The following is a 13,055-nucleotide window of genomic DNA, read 5'->3' on the forward strand; positions in this document are numbered from 1 at the left end:
GGCAACTGGTTATACAATGAATACATGAGAGTACCATATCTAATGTCACAAAGTTGAAGAAAACAAGAACGCTACAGAAAAGGAAAGTTCAATTAAAAAGTACATGTCGACAAACATTAGCATTTCTTCAGGTTTCAGGCTATTGGTGAAAATCCACCAATCCTGCTGTTCATACCTTCCCATTGGCCAGTGCATAAAGAATTAAAGCAATAACATTAAGCTTTGCGTGAATGAGAATGTTTCTACTTTGTCCAAAGTGCCATTAGGGGATGGGATAAATGATAAAGAGATCATTAATACGGTAGGTGCCAATTTGGATTAACTAATTAGCTCTGAAGTTCAGAAATTGCATTCCAAAATAAATATTAAATTTATTGTATGCACTTTTTACTGAAGGGACTTTAATTTTTGAAAAAAAAATGTTTAAAGTACAGCAGGTATAACCTATTAGCCAGAATGAATTAGGTATTAATGTAATATCACATTTCAATTAATCTGAAAAGTGCATGTGACTAGCTAAGTGTGCAATTATTCTTGTTTAGTGCATTCCACATGTTAATTATAAGTTGAAATGAGTATATAAACAAATTGAAAACAAATGAATGAAATAAAAAGAGAGAAATATAAAGTAACCCTACATAACTGAGTGCTTCAATGTTTTTCAAATTTCTTTTAGCAAGTAACTTTTTTTTATTGACCATTTAACTTCCGAGCAGCACTGAACCACAGAATATTAAATTACAAGATAAAACTTGGAGTATCTAATACTCGTGTTTAAATCCGTGGAGTCGTCAGACTGTTAAGATCCTAATTGCTAAGATTACATTTTTCTTAACAAAGCAAATAACTGTTCTCAGTTAACCCTTGGAGTTGAGTTACAGCACCGGATTGGTAACTGTGCTGGAAACTAAACTGAGCCCTATTATACAAAATCACTGATGTGATATTCAACTGGATTGCTATTTTATTAATCAGATTTCTCCACAATAGGTGCAGTGTTTGTTGTTGGCTCTAGGTTGACCAATGCACTTTATATAGATTTTAAAGAGCAAATAACTGCTTTCTTAAACTAGCTTTAAAAATAATTTGGAAATCTTGTTTTTGGGAGAAAAATGAAAAATGGTTACAAGAAAATGGTGTTTAAAATACAAAATGCAAATGAACAATACACATTACCACTTTGTTGATTGCTTACTTTCTCACCTTTATTTGCTATATAGACTTGTTCTTATTTCATACTTCACAACTGTATAAAATTTAATGAGAAAACAAATGCATCTTATCCTTTTAAATTGCCATTTAATATGAGTAATATGGGAAAATATTAAATATTCATTTTCAATATGGTGGCCAAGAGGACACCATATTTATACTCTTACTGTTACACTGTTGAGGACTGAAACACAAATGATAAACTTGTATCCTCAATTTCAGCATTATTTATATGTGTTACTTGATGTACACTATAAAGTGAAACAGTTCTGTTTTTACTGTATTTATTTGTTTCAGGAACAGACATGGGATATTTTTCTGTGCAAGCGGCCCTGTTCGTAGCAGTTATTATTGTTGCACATATATCAGCAAAGACCACCCAGTTTCCAAAACACCAGTACACAAAGAAGCCCTTTCAAGAGGTCCGTCACACCACAACTACCTTCTCCAGTGCAATGACGGAGGAGACAACAGATGGCACTGAAACCTCTTCATCGGCTGCCACTGACAGCACCACGTTCCCCAACACCGTGAAGCATGCCTTCAGGACCATAACAACACCACCCCCTAGTGGGGAACATGAAAACTTCACCCTCGATTATAATGAGTGCTTCTTCAATTTCTGCGAGTGCTGCCCCCCTGAACAAGGGCCAAAGGGACAGAAAGGTGACAGAGGGCTTCCAGGTAAATTACATCATAAAGCCACACATGTGTGCATCAACATGAATCAATGCAACCATCATCATTTGAAAGAACAAAGCATAATAATAATAATAATAATAATAATAATAATAATAATAATAATAATAATAATAATAATAATATTTCTTTACCACAGAATAGGTTTGTTTGAGGATTAAACAAATACACAGGTCCTCCTTTGGAATATGTTTTTATGTTTTTAAATGGTATTTAAAGTTAGCAATGCTAATGAGGCATTGGTTTTGCTATTATTTATGCAGGTATATATTTGGATCTTATGTAGACATAAACAGGCTGCACTATTCTAATGCTTGCTGGTGTGTTCACTAACCAGTTTTTATTCTCAAGTCATGCCGTGCAATTCAAATGGTGCATTTTTACCCATGGGTGAAGATGCTATCTTACTATGCTGTTATCAAGCTAATTGTTAGATGTGTTGAACAAGAGAGAGAGAGAGAGAGAGAGAGAGAGAGAGAGAGAGAGAGAGAGAGAGAGAGAGAGAGAGAGAGAGATTGCTTAAGGACATTAGTTGTGTGTGTTTGCAAAGCATTTTAACCAGTATGAAACACTGCAATAGCTGATTAAACAACTTTTTTTTCCCCACTTGATCGCATTTTAAACTTTAATTCTTTTCAATAATTAAAATACATAAATGCCCAAATGGATTTCTAACATTGCATTGCTTCTAAAGGACTAAAACATTTAGGCAGTGACTTATTAAACTAATTCATTCTTATCCTTTTACTATGGCATCCAGTAATAAAAGCTCAATAAAGCATTGAAAATGACAGATAAGTATGGTAAAGCACAGCACTGCCTTGGTTTATCAACATGGTGTATATTAACGCCTTGAGCAATGCAGACAGGTCTAGAAAATGTAACCACTCAAAACTGCAGACCACTATTAGTATAGCAAATAAAACCTACAACACATGCAAACTAATCTTGCATACTAAGCTGCATATCTATGTCCATTTTAAATTATATTTTGATACATGACACTGAAACCATTTAATTAGGGCTGTCCTAGTGCTGAAGGAATTCATTAATTATACTTAATAATGTAAAACTTTTCAACCATATTTCACACTGGAGTAATATGTTTTCAAAGAGACTATTAGTTAAATCTGATCAATTTCTGGTCTCTGTAAACTGGATTGCAGTACTATTCTGATTTCAAATACATAACAATCATCAAAAAGGGTTTGTTTTAAAGACAGGCTGTATGTATTTGCGATATAATATTGTAATTGCTTTCTCTTCAAACTCTTTTACCTTTTCCAGGTCCCAGAGGAGAAAAAGGGGAGCAGGGACTAAAAGGGTTGCTAGGGGCAGCAGGACCTTCTGGGCTAGATGGACTACAGGGAGGGAAAGGTACAGTTACTGGCCATTTCATTCCAATTTGATCTACTGCACAATTATGTGGTCTTTGTAACTAATGGAATGTTATTGTAGAGAATGGTCTGTTCATTTAATCTGTAGTGCATTAAACATCCCATTATAACATTTTAGAGTATGCAACATATTTGTGGTCCTGTGATGGATTTTGGTGTACAGACAAATACTCGCTTCCAGTTGTTGTCATGCAATTGTTGGACAATAATTACATCTGGAAAATAAACTAAATTATATTTTGGGACATCCCAGAAAAAAGTTATTTTTTTCTTTTAACTTTCTGAGTAATCCTTTCATGAGTTTATCATATTAAGTTGAGATCAAACTTAACATCCATGTTACAATAACTTTCTTCAGGAGACAAAGGTGACCAAGGTGAAAACGGAATGAGTGGAATCCCAGGCATTCCAGGAAAGCAAGGAGCTAAAGGTATATTGGAACACACTCTCATTCATGTTTTAATCACACTAAAGGGTTAAGCAAAACAATGAATACATAAGTACTGCTGTAGTTTCTAATTTCTCAATGTGAAAAGTGTTTTATTCACTTTTATCCAATCTTACCATCTTCCTAAAGTGCTTCTCACATTAGTTTGAATGAATGCTTTTCCATTTACACAGTCAACTTGACCCATTGTTTTTTGTTCTTGAATGCTTGCAGGTGATTTCGGATCAAAAGGAGAGAAGGGAAATCTTGGTTTTGCGGGGCCTCCAGGTGACAGAGGAGAGAAAGGGGATCCTTGTGAGAATGGCACGAAAGGAGAGAAAGGTGAAGGGGGGCTTCCGGGAGTGCAGGGGTTAAGTGGAGTGAAGGGGGATACAGGAGAGAAAGGGAGGATGGGAGACAAAGGAGAATGTGGGGCAATAGGGGAAAAAGGGGGCAAAGGCGAGAAGGGGGAAAAGGCTATGAAAGGTGAAAAGGGAGATAAAGGGGATCGTGGCATCAGTGGTGCCAGTGGTGCCAATGGGTTGGTAGGAGTAAAAGGAGAACCTGGAGCACGTGGAGATAAAGGCAACCCTGGCACTGCAGGCTTACCAGGACCAGCAGGGACAAAGGGGAACAATGGACCAAAAGGTGACAGGGGACAGCCAGGAATGAAAGGGGACCGTGGGCCAAGAGGATTTAAAGGAGCCAAGGGCGACAGCCTGGTACTCAAACGATCTAGCTTCAGCATTGGCCTGTCACCCAGTAAATCGTTCCCTCCATCTGGTTTCCCTGTCAAATTCGATAAGATCTTCTACAATGGGGAGAACCATTATGACGCAAGCATCGGTAAATTTAACTGCAGCATTGCGGGGGTGTATGTATTCACCTACCACGTGACTGTAAGAAACAGGCCTCTTCGGCTGGTGCTGATCGTCAATGGCTCCAAAAAGCTCAGAAGCAGAGATTCTTTGTATGGACAGGATATTGACCAAGCTTCTAACCTGATCCTCTTGAAGTTAAATCAAGGAGACCAAGTGTGGCTGGAAACCCTGCGAGACTGGAATGGGGTGTATGCTAGCAGTGAGGATGACAGCACCTTTTCAGGATTTTTATTGTATTCAGATGAGGTTTGATTGATGTCATTTCCAACTCTTTTTATGACTTTTGTAATTGACTCAAGTATTGAAAAAGGGATAGCATATCATTTAAAGATATGTGTAACTAATTATTAACATCAGTAAAACACAGTAAGACATTTCTTTTTTGAGATTAAAACAAACTGATGTGGGTTAAGAAGGAAACATTAGGCTATATTTAAATGAAGTAGTGTATACAAATACATATTTCAGTACCCTTGTATCTCCTGATATGCATTTATTCAAATTGTAAATGATTTGATACACAGTGTTGTTAATTACCTATCTAACTGCTTTGTGCTTTTAAATATTAGAAAAACATAAAATAAAATGCAACAGTTATTCCAGTGTTGTGCATTGCCTGTTTTTTTTTTTTTTAAATAGAAAGAACATTTCACACATCTAGAAACTTAATATTCATATGTAATGTATGTCACTGGTTCTGATAATGATATTACCTGACAATACTGACCTCACTGGTGTATCCCACAGTAAAAACCAAGCATGCCTCGTGGTTGATTGAAAACAAGCAGGAACACGTTTCTACAGGGGAACTTTTATTTGGGTATACATCAGCAGGAAATAGTTTAGCTGAAACCTCTCCCAGTTCCCAAGCTCCTGCTTATACTATGCATGTGGGTTAAATGATAATTCTGTTAAAAAAGATATTGCAGAGTTCAGTACTGCTGTCATTTATATATTTTTTGTTCAGATTGCAGATAGAGCTCATGTTAGTAACAGCGAGCGAATTATACAGTTGCTCTTGAGAGAATTAACTGATTAACAGTATGCATTGGAGCTTGCTTTGAAGTATGCCATTAAAGACATTTAAAAAAAAAAAGTATTAATGTTCCTAACACATGTTTTAAATGTGTGCGAGGGTTGTCATGTGCATTTTTTTGGTTTTTGAACAAACATTAGAATCAGGACACATGTGCAGTTATCTATCAGCTCTTGGTTGCTGTCCTTGAGTCCTTTGTCATGGAACAACTCATAAAACGGGTTTATAACCCTGATGCCTTTAGCAATATAAATGGAAACTAATATCATTGACAAAATGTGTGAATACAAAACGCCATTGGAGACCAAACCCATTTTTGTCTATTCATAAAAATCTAAATGTAAATCCACACTGCATATCATGACTTAGACTGTGATTTGTTTATAATGAAAAACTTTCTTAAGGTTTCAGTTGAAAAATACCAGTCTTCCAGCATAATACTCAAGAGAAAAGGAACATTATGGAAGCAAGGAAAGTTGATTTAGAAGCAAGAATAGAGACGTCAGCTTTAATTTCAATCCCAGCTTCTCCAAGACTCTCTGCCTTAAATTTAACTTGAGTCTAGTGAGGCTGACTTAAACTGGTCTAAACAATGACCCAGCTGAGACTATTGATCTTCAGAGGACTTTTTAATTCATCATTGAGGTATCAAGAAAAATGTGAAATGACATTTCAAAGCTGTAACAATAAATAGTATTTTAAGATGTGATGCTGTCGTGAGGTCCTCATTAGGATGCAGGCAGATGGTTCTGGAGTGAGCTCAAGGTCAGGTGGGCTGCCGGGCACAATGAATCCTGGTCTCTGTATTCATAGACACAGCCTCAACCTTTGTTGAACACATTCTTCTACAGTTTAACTCTGTTTCTATATGTCAGCTTGATCTTTTATGAGTCAAGATGAGAAATATCAACGCTAATGAGTCCCTTGCAGTTGTGCCACTAAGAAAGCACATTTTTCTGCCATTCCAACATGTGTTTCACATACACTGCTGGAGTATACAGTTTGATGTTGACCATAAGTGCTTTCCACCTATCACACCACATATGTGTGGTCACGTAGATGTTAGTTGAGTCAACATATACACCTTGTTAGGAAGAACACATATCCATTGAGATTCAAGTCCTTTTTTATGAGCTAACATGTCACATTGAATGGGTTCACTTAGCTGTAGCACTTTGCTATTGAAGATTTTACATCTAAAATTCACTAACCTGGTGCATGCTTTATAGATACTTTCAGAAACACTGGGATTAAACCCTAAAACAGGAACGAGAGCTTTACCTAAGTGAATGTAACCCCTTTCTCCAATCACCTGCAAAATAACCAAAGGATGTCAATCAGATTTATTAGATTTTTTATAAAGCTTTTTTATTTATAACCACGATTGTGCAGCAATGTTTCCCTTGCACTAGAAACCTCCCCTGCTTTACTGCTAGTTTCCCCTACTTTGCAGAATTTTTAGCTGGGCTCGAAATTGTATACAGCATGTGAAAAACGGTGAAGCATGACAGAAAGAAATAAGTAGCTAATTCAATATCATTGTAGCCCCCCCCCCCCCCCCCCCCCCCCCCTTGGCAAGTTAAAACCATACCTAGAATCAACCTTCTGTTCATCCCATACTAGGGGGAAGGTGGTGGTGCTGTAATTGTACACCTTATAACAATTCAGCATTATGTTTAATACCACTTCCAACAGCTATGAAAGCATGTAATGGGCTCATATGGTATAAAATGAAAGAGGCCAAGAAAAGCAAGTGAAAAGCATGAATGGATCGATTACAGAGAGCTTAAGTCAGAATGAACTGAATAGACTGGCCCCCCTGAAATACACCAGGCGTGCCGGACTCCTCCTTTCTTTTAAGCTGCTGTATTGTTTTTCTCGGTAGCCGAACCTAGCAGCATCGGTACATTTTTTTTTCTTCCTTCAAATAAACAAAAAAGGTTTGAAATGAAAAAGGTATAGTGAACAAATAAATGTATTAGCTGTTAGCTGCCCCTTTAAACACTGAAGCTAATACCATGAGAAGAGGGGCACTGCCTGGTAATAATAATAATAATAATAATAATAATAATAATAATAATAATAATAATAATAATAAATAATAATAATAATACAGTACTTTTTTTTAGTAAGCAGACGAGAAGTGTAACACACTTTGGTGGCGAGAAATACACACACGAGGATAACACAAAGAGGGTGTGGGGCAGACAAGAGACATGTACATTAAATTAAGGGCAACCGTACAACAATTAAGCAACTGGAACAATCATTTCAATTAAAAAGAGAAAACTGTTCAATGTATGTCTCGCAGCGAATGCTAGAAGTTAGTACACACACACACACACACACACACACACACACACACACACACACACACACACAGCTTAGTTTAGTAGAGCTTAGTTTCAAAAAGAATTTGTTTTCTTCTCCAAAAAACAAACAAACAAAAAACAAAACAGGACATCAAAGTACGAAGTTGGAGCTAGTTCAAATACCTCATTATTTATTCGAATTAATAAACGATAAGAGCATTTTTTTTTTTAAATGCGAAATTTAATGTTAATAAGAAACACTTTCCAATAAAATCACATCAGCAAAAACCGCAGACAGTGGCAAAAGTCACGGAGTCCGTGACACCCGCAACCATCGTGATTGAATCCGAGCCCTAAGGATGATACACGTTTCATTCTAACTCACTTCTCTTCAAGTACTGTATTTCAATATTCAAATAGCTCAATCTTTGCAGTGGTACGATTAAGACAGTTTATGCAACTTCTTGCATACCAACTAACTGGTTTCCATACCAGGGATAATTACCGGAGAAACAACTGTAATGCGCTTTTATACCTGTGGTCACAAGGCTGTTTACCACTTAGCAACAGGTGCTTCCAGCAGCTCTAACTAAGGGAAAGGGTAAAAATGAAGGACACAAATACACGATAATCAATACGTTTACTTTTGAGTAATATCTTTATAGTGCAAAATATTTTCATTCACGTGACCTTGATCTGAGGGATCAAACTTATAGCAGTTTGTGTAAAAATTCCAGTTGTTTATAGAAATGCATGGCAAATATTTGCAGGTTTTTTCTGCAAAAAAAAAAAAAAAACCCAAACCAAATCCCTGTCACAGTTTGCAGTCATTTCCCATGTCGTACACCAGAAGCAGATTATATCATTCATCTTTCGAAGGTAAATTGTTAAGCAAATATAGAAAAGTATGTGAAAAAGGATCTAATAGATATTACGAAGATTAATGCGCTGTCCCTCAACTTTTGTCTCTTACCATCTTTTACCTCAGGCTAAGGCGTTAATATGCTTGAGCCTTACAGTTGTAAACAGCTCCTATAAATCATGTGATGTTTATCATTACCCTCTTCGCTCTGGTATTCTCCATTCATCAGGCCTAATAGACAGTAGAATCAAATACAGTTCCTCTCTTAGCAGTCTTAGAGCCCAGGATTTTACCAACATTAGTGGAGGGTGACCCAGCTTCACCTGATTCTGGTGTATTTCATTCATTTTTCTTCAAATGTGAGTGAGCCAAACGCATAAGAAGCTAGACAAGTACACTGGAGTTACTTTAATGACAGATAAGTGGGAATAAATATTTCCTACAGAGGTAGGCAGTGCTACAGTTAATTACCATTCTGTAAAGGCAGCACGCAACGGTTCCTACATTTCCTAAAACAAAATGTACAGGAAACCCTGGTATAGTCAAGTGATGGCACTGGGTGACGACTGCAATTTGAAAAGAAAAACACACTAGACAAAGGCAGGTGCTTTTCACAACAGCAGCAGCTTTATTGGAATAAATTTGCATAATTGAAACAGATCATACTTCTGTGCCAAGCTATCAGCAAGATAAACTAGTTGAGACACAAGCCACAGCTCAAACCATACCCTAGAATCTGTCTGCAAATATAACCAACCACAGCTTAAACCATTTATGAATCTTATCTGGCAGTTTCTGGTACCTGTTTTTCATAAAGCTAAGTCATGTGTCATATCTCAGATTGTCCACTGGGGGGCACTGAAGTTCTACACTGAAGCTGTGCATCTCACAGTTGCCTCTTTACTTCTATTTCTGTGATAAACAAGTTTGTGAATAATAATACCAAACAATCCTTCAAACAAAAAGGGTGTAGTTGAAAGATATTATTATTATTATTATTATTATTATTATTATTATTATTATTATTATTATTAACAATCATAATTATCAAAGTTTTGCTCAGAAAACACTTTGTTATGCATCCATGGAATTGACTAATTTGCCTGGTTGCAATTCTAGTACCTTTGAGAAACAGGGGAGAGATAGAAGAATAACACATGTATTGCCTTGCTTGAAAGACTGAAGGAGGAAAACTAAACGTATTCCCAATGTATCAAAATGTCCAAAAATGTGATTATTCATATTACATTCTGTAAAAAATTTATATTTATATATATATATATATATATATATATATATATATATATATATATATATATATATATATATATATATATATATAGTATAACAGTGTTAAATAACAAACGACTTATATTATTGGTTACTCTTTGGAATAAAGGCACAACAATTTATTTTTATGTTATAATACTGCTGTAACACGTGAACAATAATGTCCTTCATCACAAACTAAAACTACAGGGCTTGATTTTCACTTTGCTCCATGTTCCTGTGTATCAGACTTAAGTCCCTGTGGCTTACAACTGACTTTGAAAAGTCCTTTTGACTCACTGATTCCTCATTTTACAAGATATCACCCTGATAAAACTCAAGTTGAGCAAAAAACGAAACTAAACCCCAAGGATACCAAATTCCAAACTGAAGTAACCAAAAACCTTCTCCAGTTTCGTAAATAGCTTATTCCTCTAACCAATGTCATTCAGCTTCTGATAGTTTGCCTGTTTTCTGAGACTTTAGAAAGAGGTCGCAGCCTATTCTGTGGAGCTCAGATGTAACCATAATGGTCCTTAAACTCATCCACATTCTCTCACAACTATTGATGTTTTTTGGGCGTGTTTTATTATTTTTTTATCAAGTGGGCAGTTCTTTATTGATGGCACAAGGGTACCCCCATATGAGGCTCTTTAAAATTTTGACAAAGAAACACTTAGTCTCAGATGTGACAACCATTTTGTGACCAGGATGACTGTAGTGGTGACGTCAGACCCGGAAGAACCAGAAAGCAAAACACGTAATGGTGGTGAACCTGAGACACTAAGGCGTCCAGCATTTTATTAAATAATAAACAAACAAAAGATTTAAACAAAACACATAACACTGTAAATAAAGGTCAAATTGGCCAAACAAACAGACAGACAAAACGGATGAGGACAAACAAGTACAGTGCTGGCACTTCCAGCACTCTGTAGCAATTGTTATTTTAACTAAACTCTCCTCTCTCTCACCCATTCTCTACTTCCGATCACACAACCACGAGTGAGTGAAAACATGTTGCTTTTATGCAGCTGTACCGAGACTCGATTGCTAATCAGTCATTTAATTGGAGTCTCGGTACAACTGCACGTGAATTAATGAAGTGCAATTCCCCGTGCTCACATACTACAACATTTTACCTGCACGTGAAGTGCTGTGCACTCCTTGTGCCTAAATACAAATATACATTTTAAACACTTATGCTCGTAACCCATATTTGTAGCCTGTGTATTTTATACATAAACACCAATATTAACATGCTACATACAACATAAAACAGTAATAAACACAAAGGGGCGGGACACTCCGCCAAACATGTACTGAAAAAAGTTACTCATGTATACTACGTAATGATAAATTACATTTGTGGAATTAATAACAAAGCATACAATTGAATTGAATTAATTTCAATTTATACTATAGCTAGTTAATCAGCAATGTATAATTATATATTGATCACCAGAAATTACACGTTAACCAATAAATGATTCTCGCTACCTAGACTGGGATGTTATTGCATAAACTCGTACCTTCATTAATCATCCGTTTAAATGATTTTTAAAATCAATCAACACTATAACGTTGACATATCAAATAAACTGAAAAATATGAGTTTCATTACCAGGTTCAGTATGATAGGAATTAAAGGCATATGTCATTTGAATAATATTTCAAAATACAGATAATTACTTTTTACTTGGTTAAAATCCTACTGCTTGGTTAAATCACTGTCTTCTTTGGAAAAGTCTCCTAAAGCTGAATTTATATAGAGATTTTCCATTTACTAACTCACACAAAGTTGCAGAGGGGGCAGAAATTACAGTTACCTAACCGCTGTGGTCGTTTCTAAAACGATTTTCCATTGGAAATATAGCTTTTGGGAGTCTGCACTACTGGTGACTGAAACAAAGTAAGGCTGTTTAACACACAATACACAATAGAAAGACTTTTCAGGGATCTAGTGGTTGGAAGAAGCAATCGTTTCCAATAGGGGTATGCACAAACCCAACCTGACTGGATCTTGGGGTATTTGGGTCCTTTTTTCTGGTTAGTGGGTACAAATTCAAACGTGATGGTACCACCTTTGCCAGTATTACATTGTAAAACAAGGCTAGATTTATTTTAAGAAAAACACTTAATATATTGTTTGGTGAAATGTCAATGCAAACCCGTTGAGAGCACTTTAAAGCCTCTTTCACTTCCTTGTTAAACATCAAGTTAATTTAATAGCCTTAAAAAAATACAAGCTAGGATTATACAATGTCATGCTGGATTTGATGTGAAGAGTTCTCCAGTTATTATTTTGAAAATTATTTGAACACTCTCTTGAGCAGTTGTGATGCATCAGAAGCAGCTCATTATATTTGTTATAGCCTTGAAAAGACAAGGGCTTGGTTCTCTAGCCTTTTCCCTTTTGTTTTATTTAGATGGTCAGCACTGGGTTTCATTGTGAGACAGTGTTAATGTTATAATAATAATAACAACACTAGTTTTTCGAGATTTACAATTATACTGTAAATACAGTATAATCGTAAATCTCAAAAAACTACTCACTTCTAAATCTTGTGTAGTCATTTTTGTATTACTTTAGTATAAATACATGTTAATTTGGATTCATATGTTGTTTTTTTCTGACTTTATGTGAACGAAAAGACACACATTTGCCCGTTTTCCCATTGGAAATAGTGATATTTTGAAATATCACTGTTCTGGTCACAAAAGCAAAGTTTGTGGGGAATAATAGCCATTTTCTATACTTTTGAGGCATAAGCAATTAGGAAATAACACTTACTACCCAGGAACAAAAAAACAAAAAAATTGTTACACGTATAATAATAATAATAATAATAATAATAATAATAATAATAATAATAATAATAATAATAATAATAATAATAAAGCATTTTGTTCTTTGAGGTAATTTACCAGAGTGCTGGTAATAAGCTGGTTGACTCTCT

The 13,055-nt window shown here is 35.7% G+C and overlaps 1 protein-coding gene across 1 annotated transcript; it reads left to right on the forward strand.

Annotated features, from left to right (window-relative positions):
- Window positions 1-1,517: 1,517 nt before the first annotated feature.
- LOC121322544 (inner ear-specific collagen-like) lies at window positions 1,518-5,109 on the forward strand. The gene is made up of 4 exons (XM_041262650.1): window positions 1,518-1,896; window positions 3,199-3,288; window positions 3,667-3,738; window positions 3,970-5,109. Exons 1-4 carry the CDS (start codon window positions 1,518-1,520, stop codon window positions 4,866-4,868), a joined length of 1,440 nt encoding a protein of 479 aa, XP_041118584.1. The 3' UTR covers window positions 4,869-5,109.
- Window positions 5,110-13,055: the final 7,946 nt, after the last annotated feature.

The sequence above is a fragment of the Polyodon spathula genome, chromosome 11 (genome assembly GCF_017654505.1).
Source record: "Polyodon spathula isolate WHYD16114869_AA chromosome 11, ASM1765450v1, whole genome shotgun sequence".
Lineage (NCBI taxonomy): Eukaryota > Metazoa > Chordata > Actinopteri > Acipenseriformes > Polyodontidae > Polyodon > Polyodon spathula.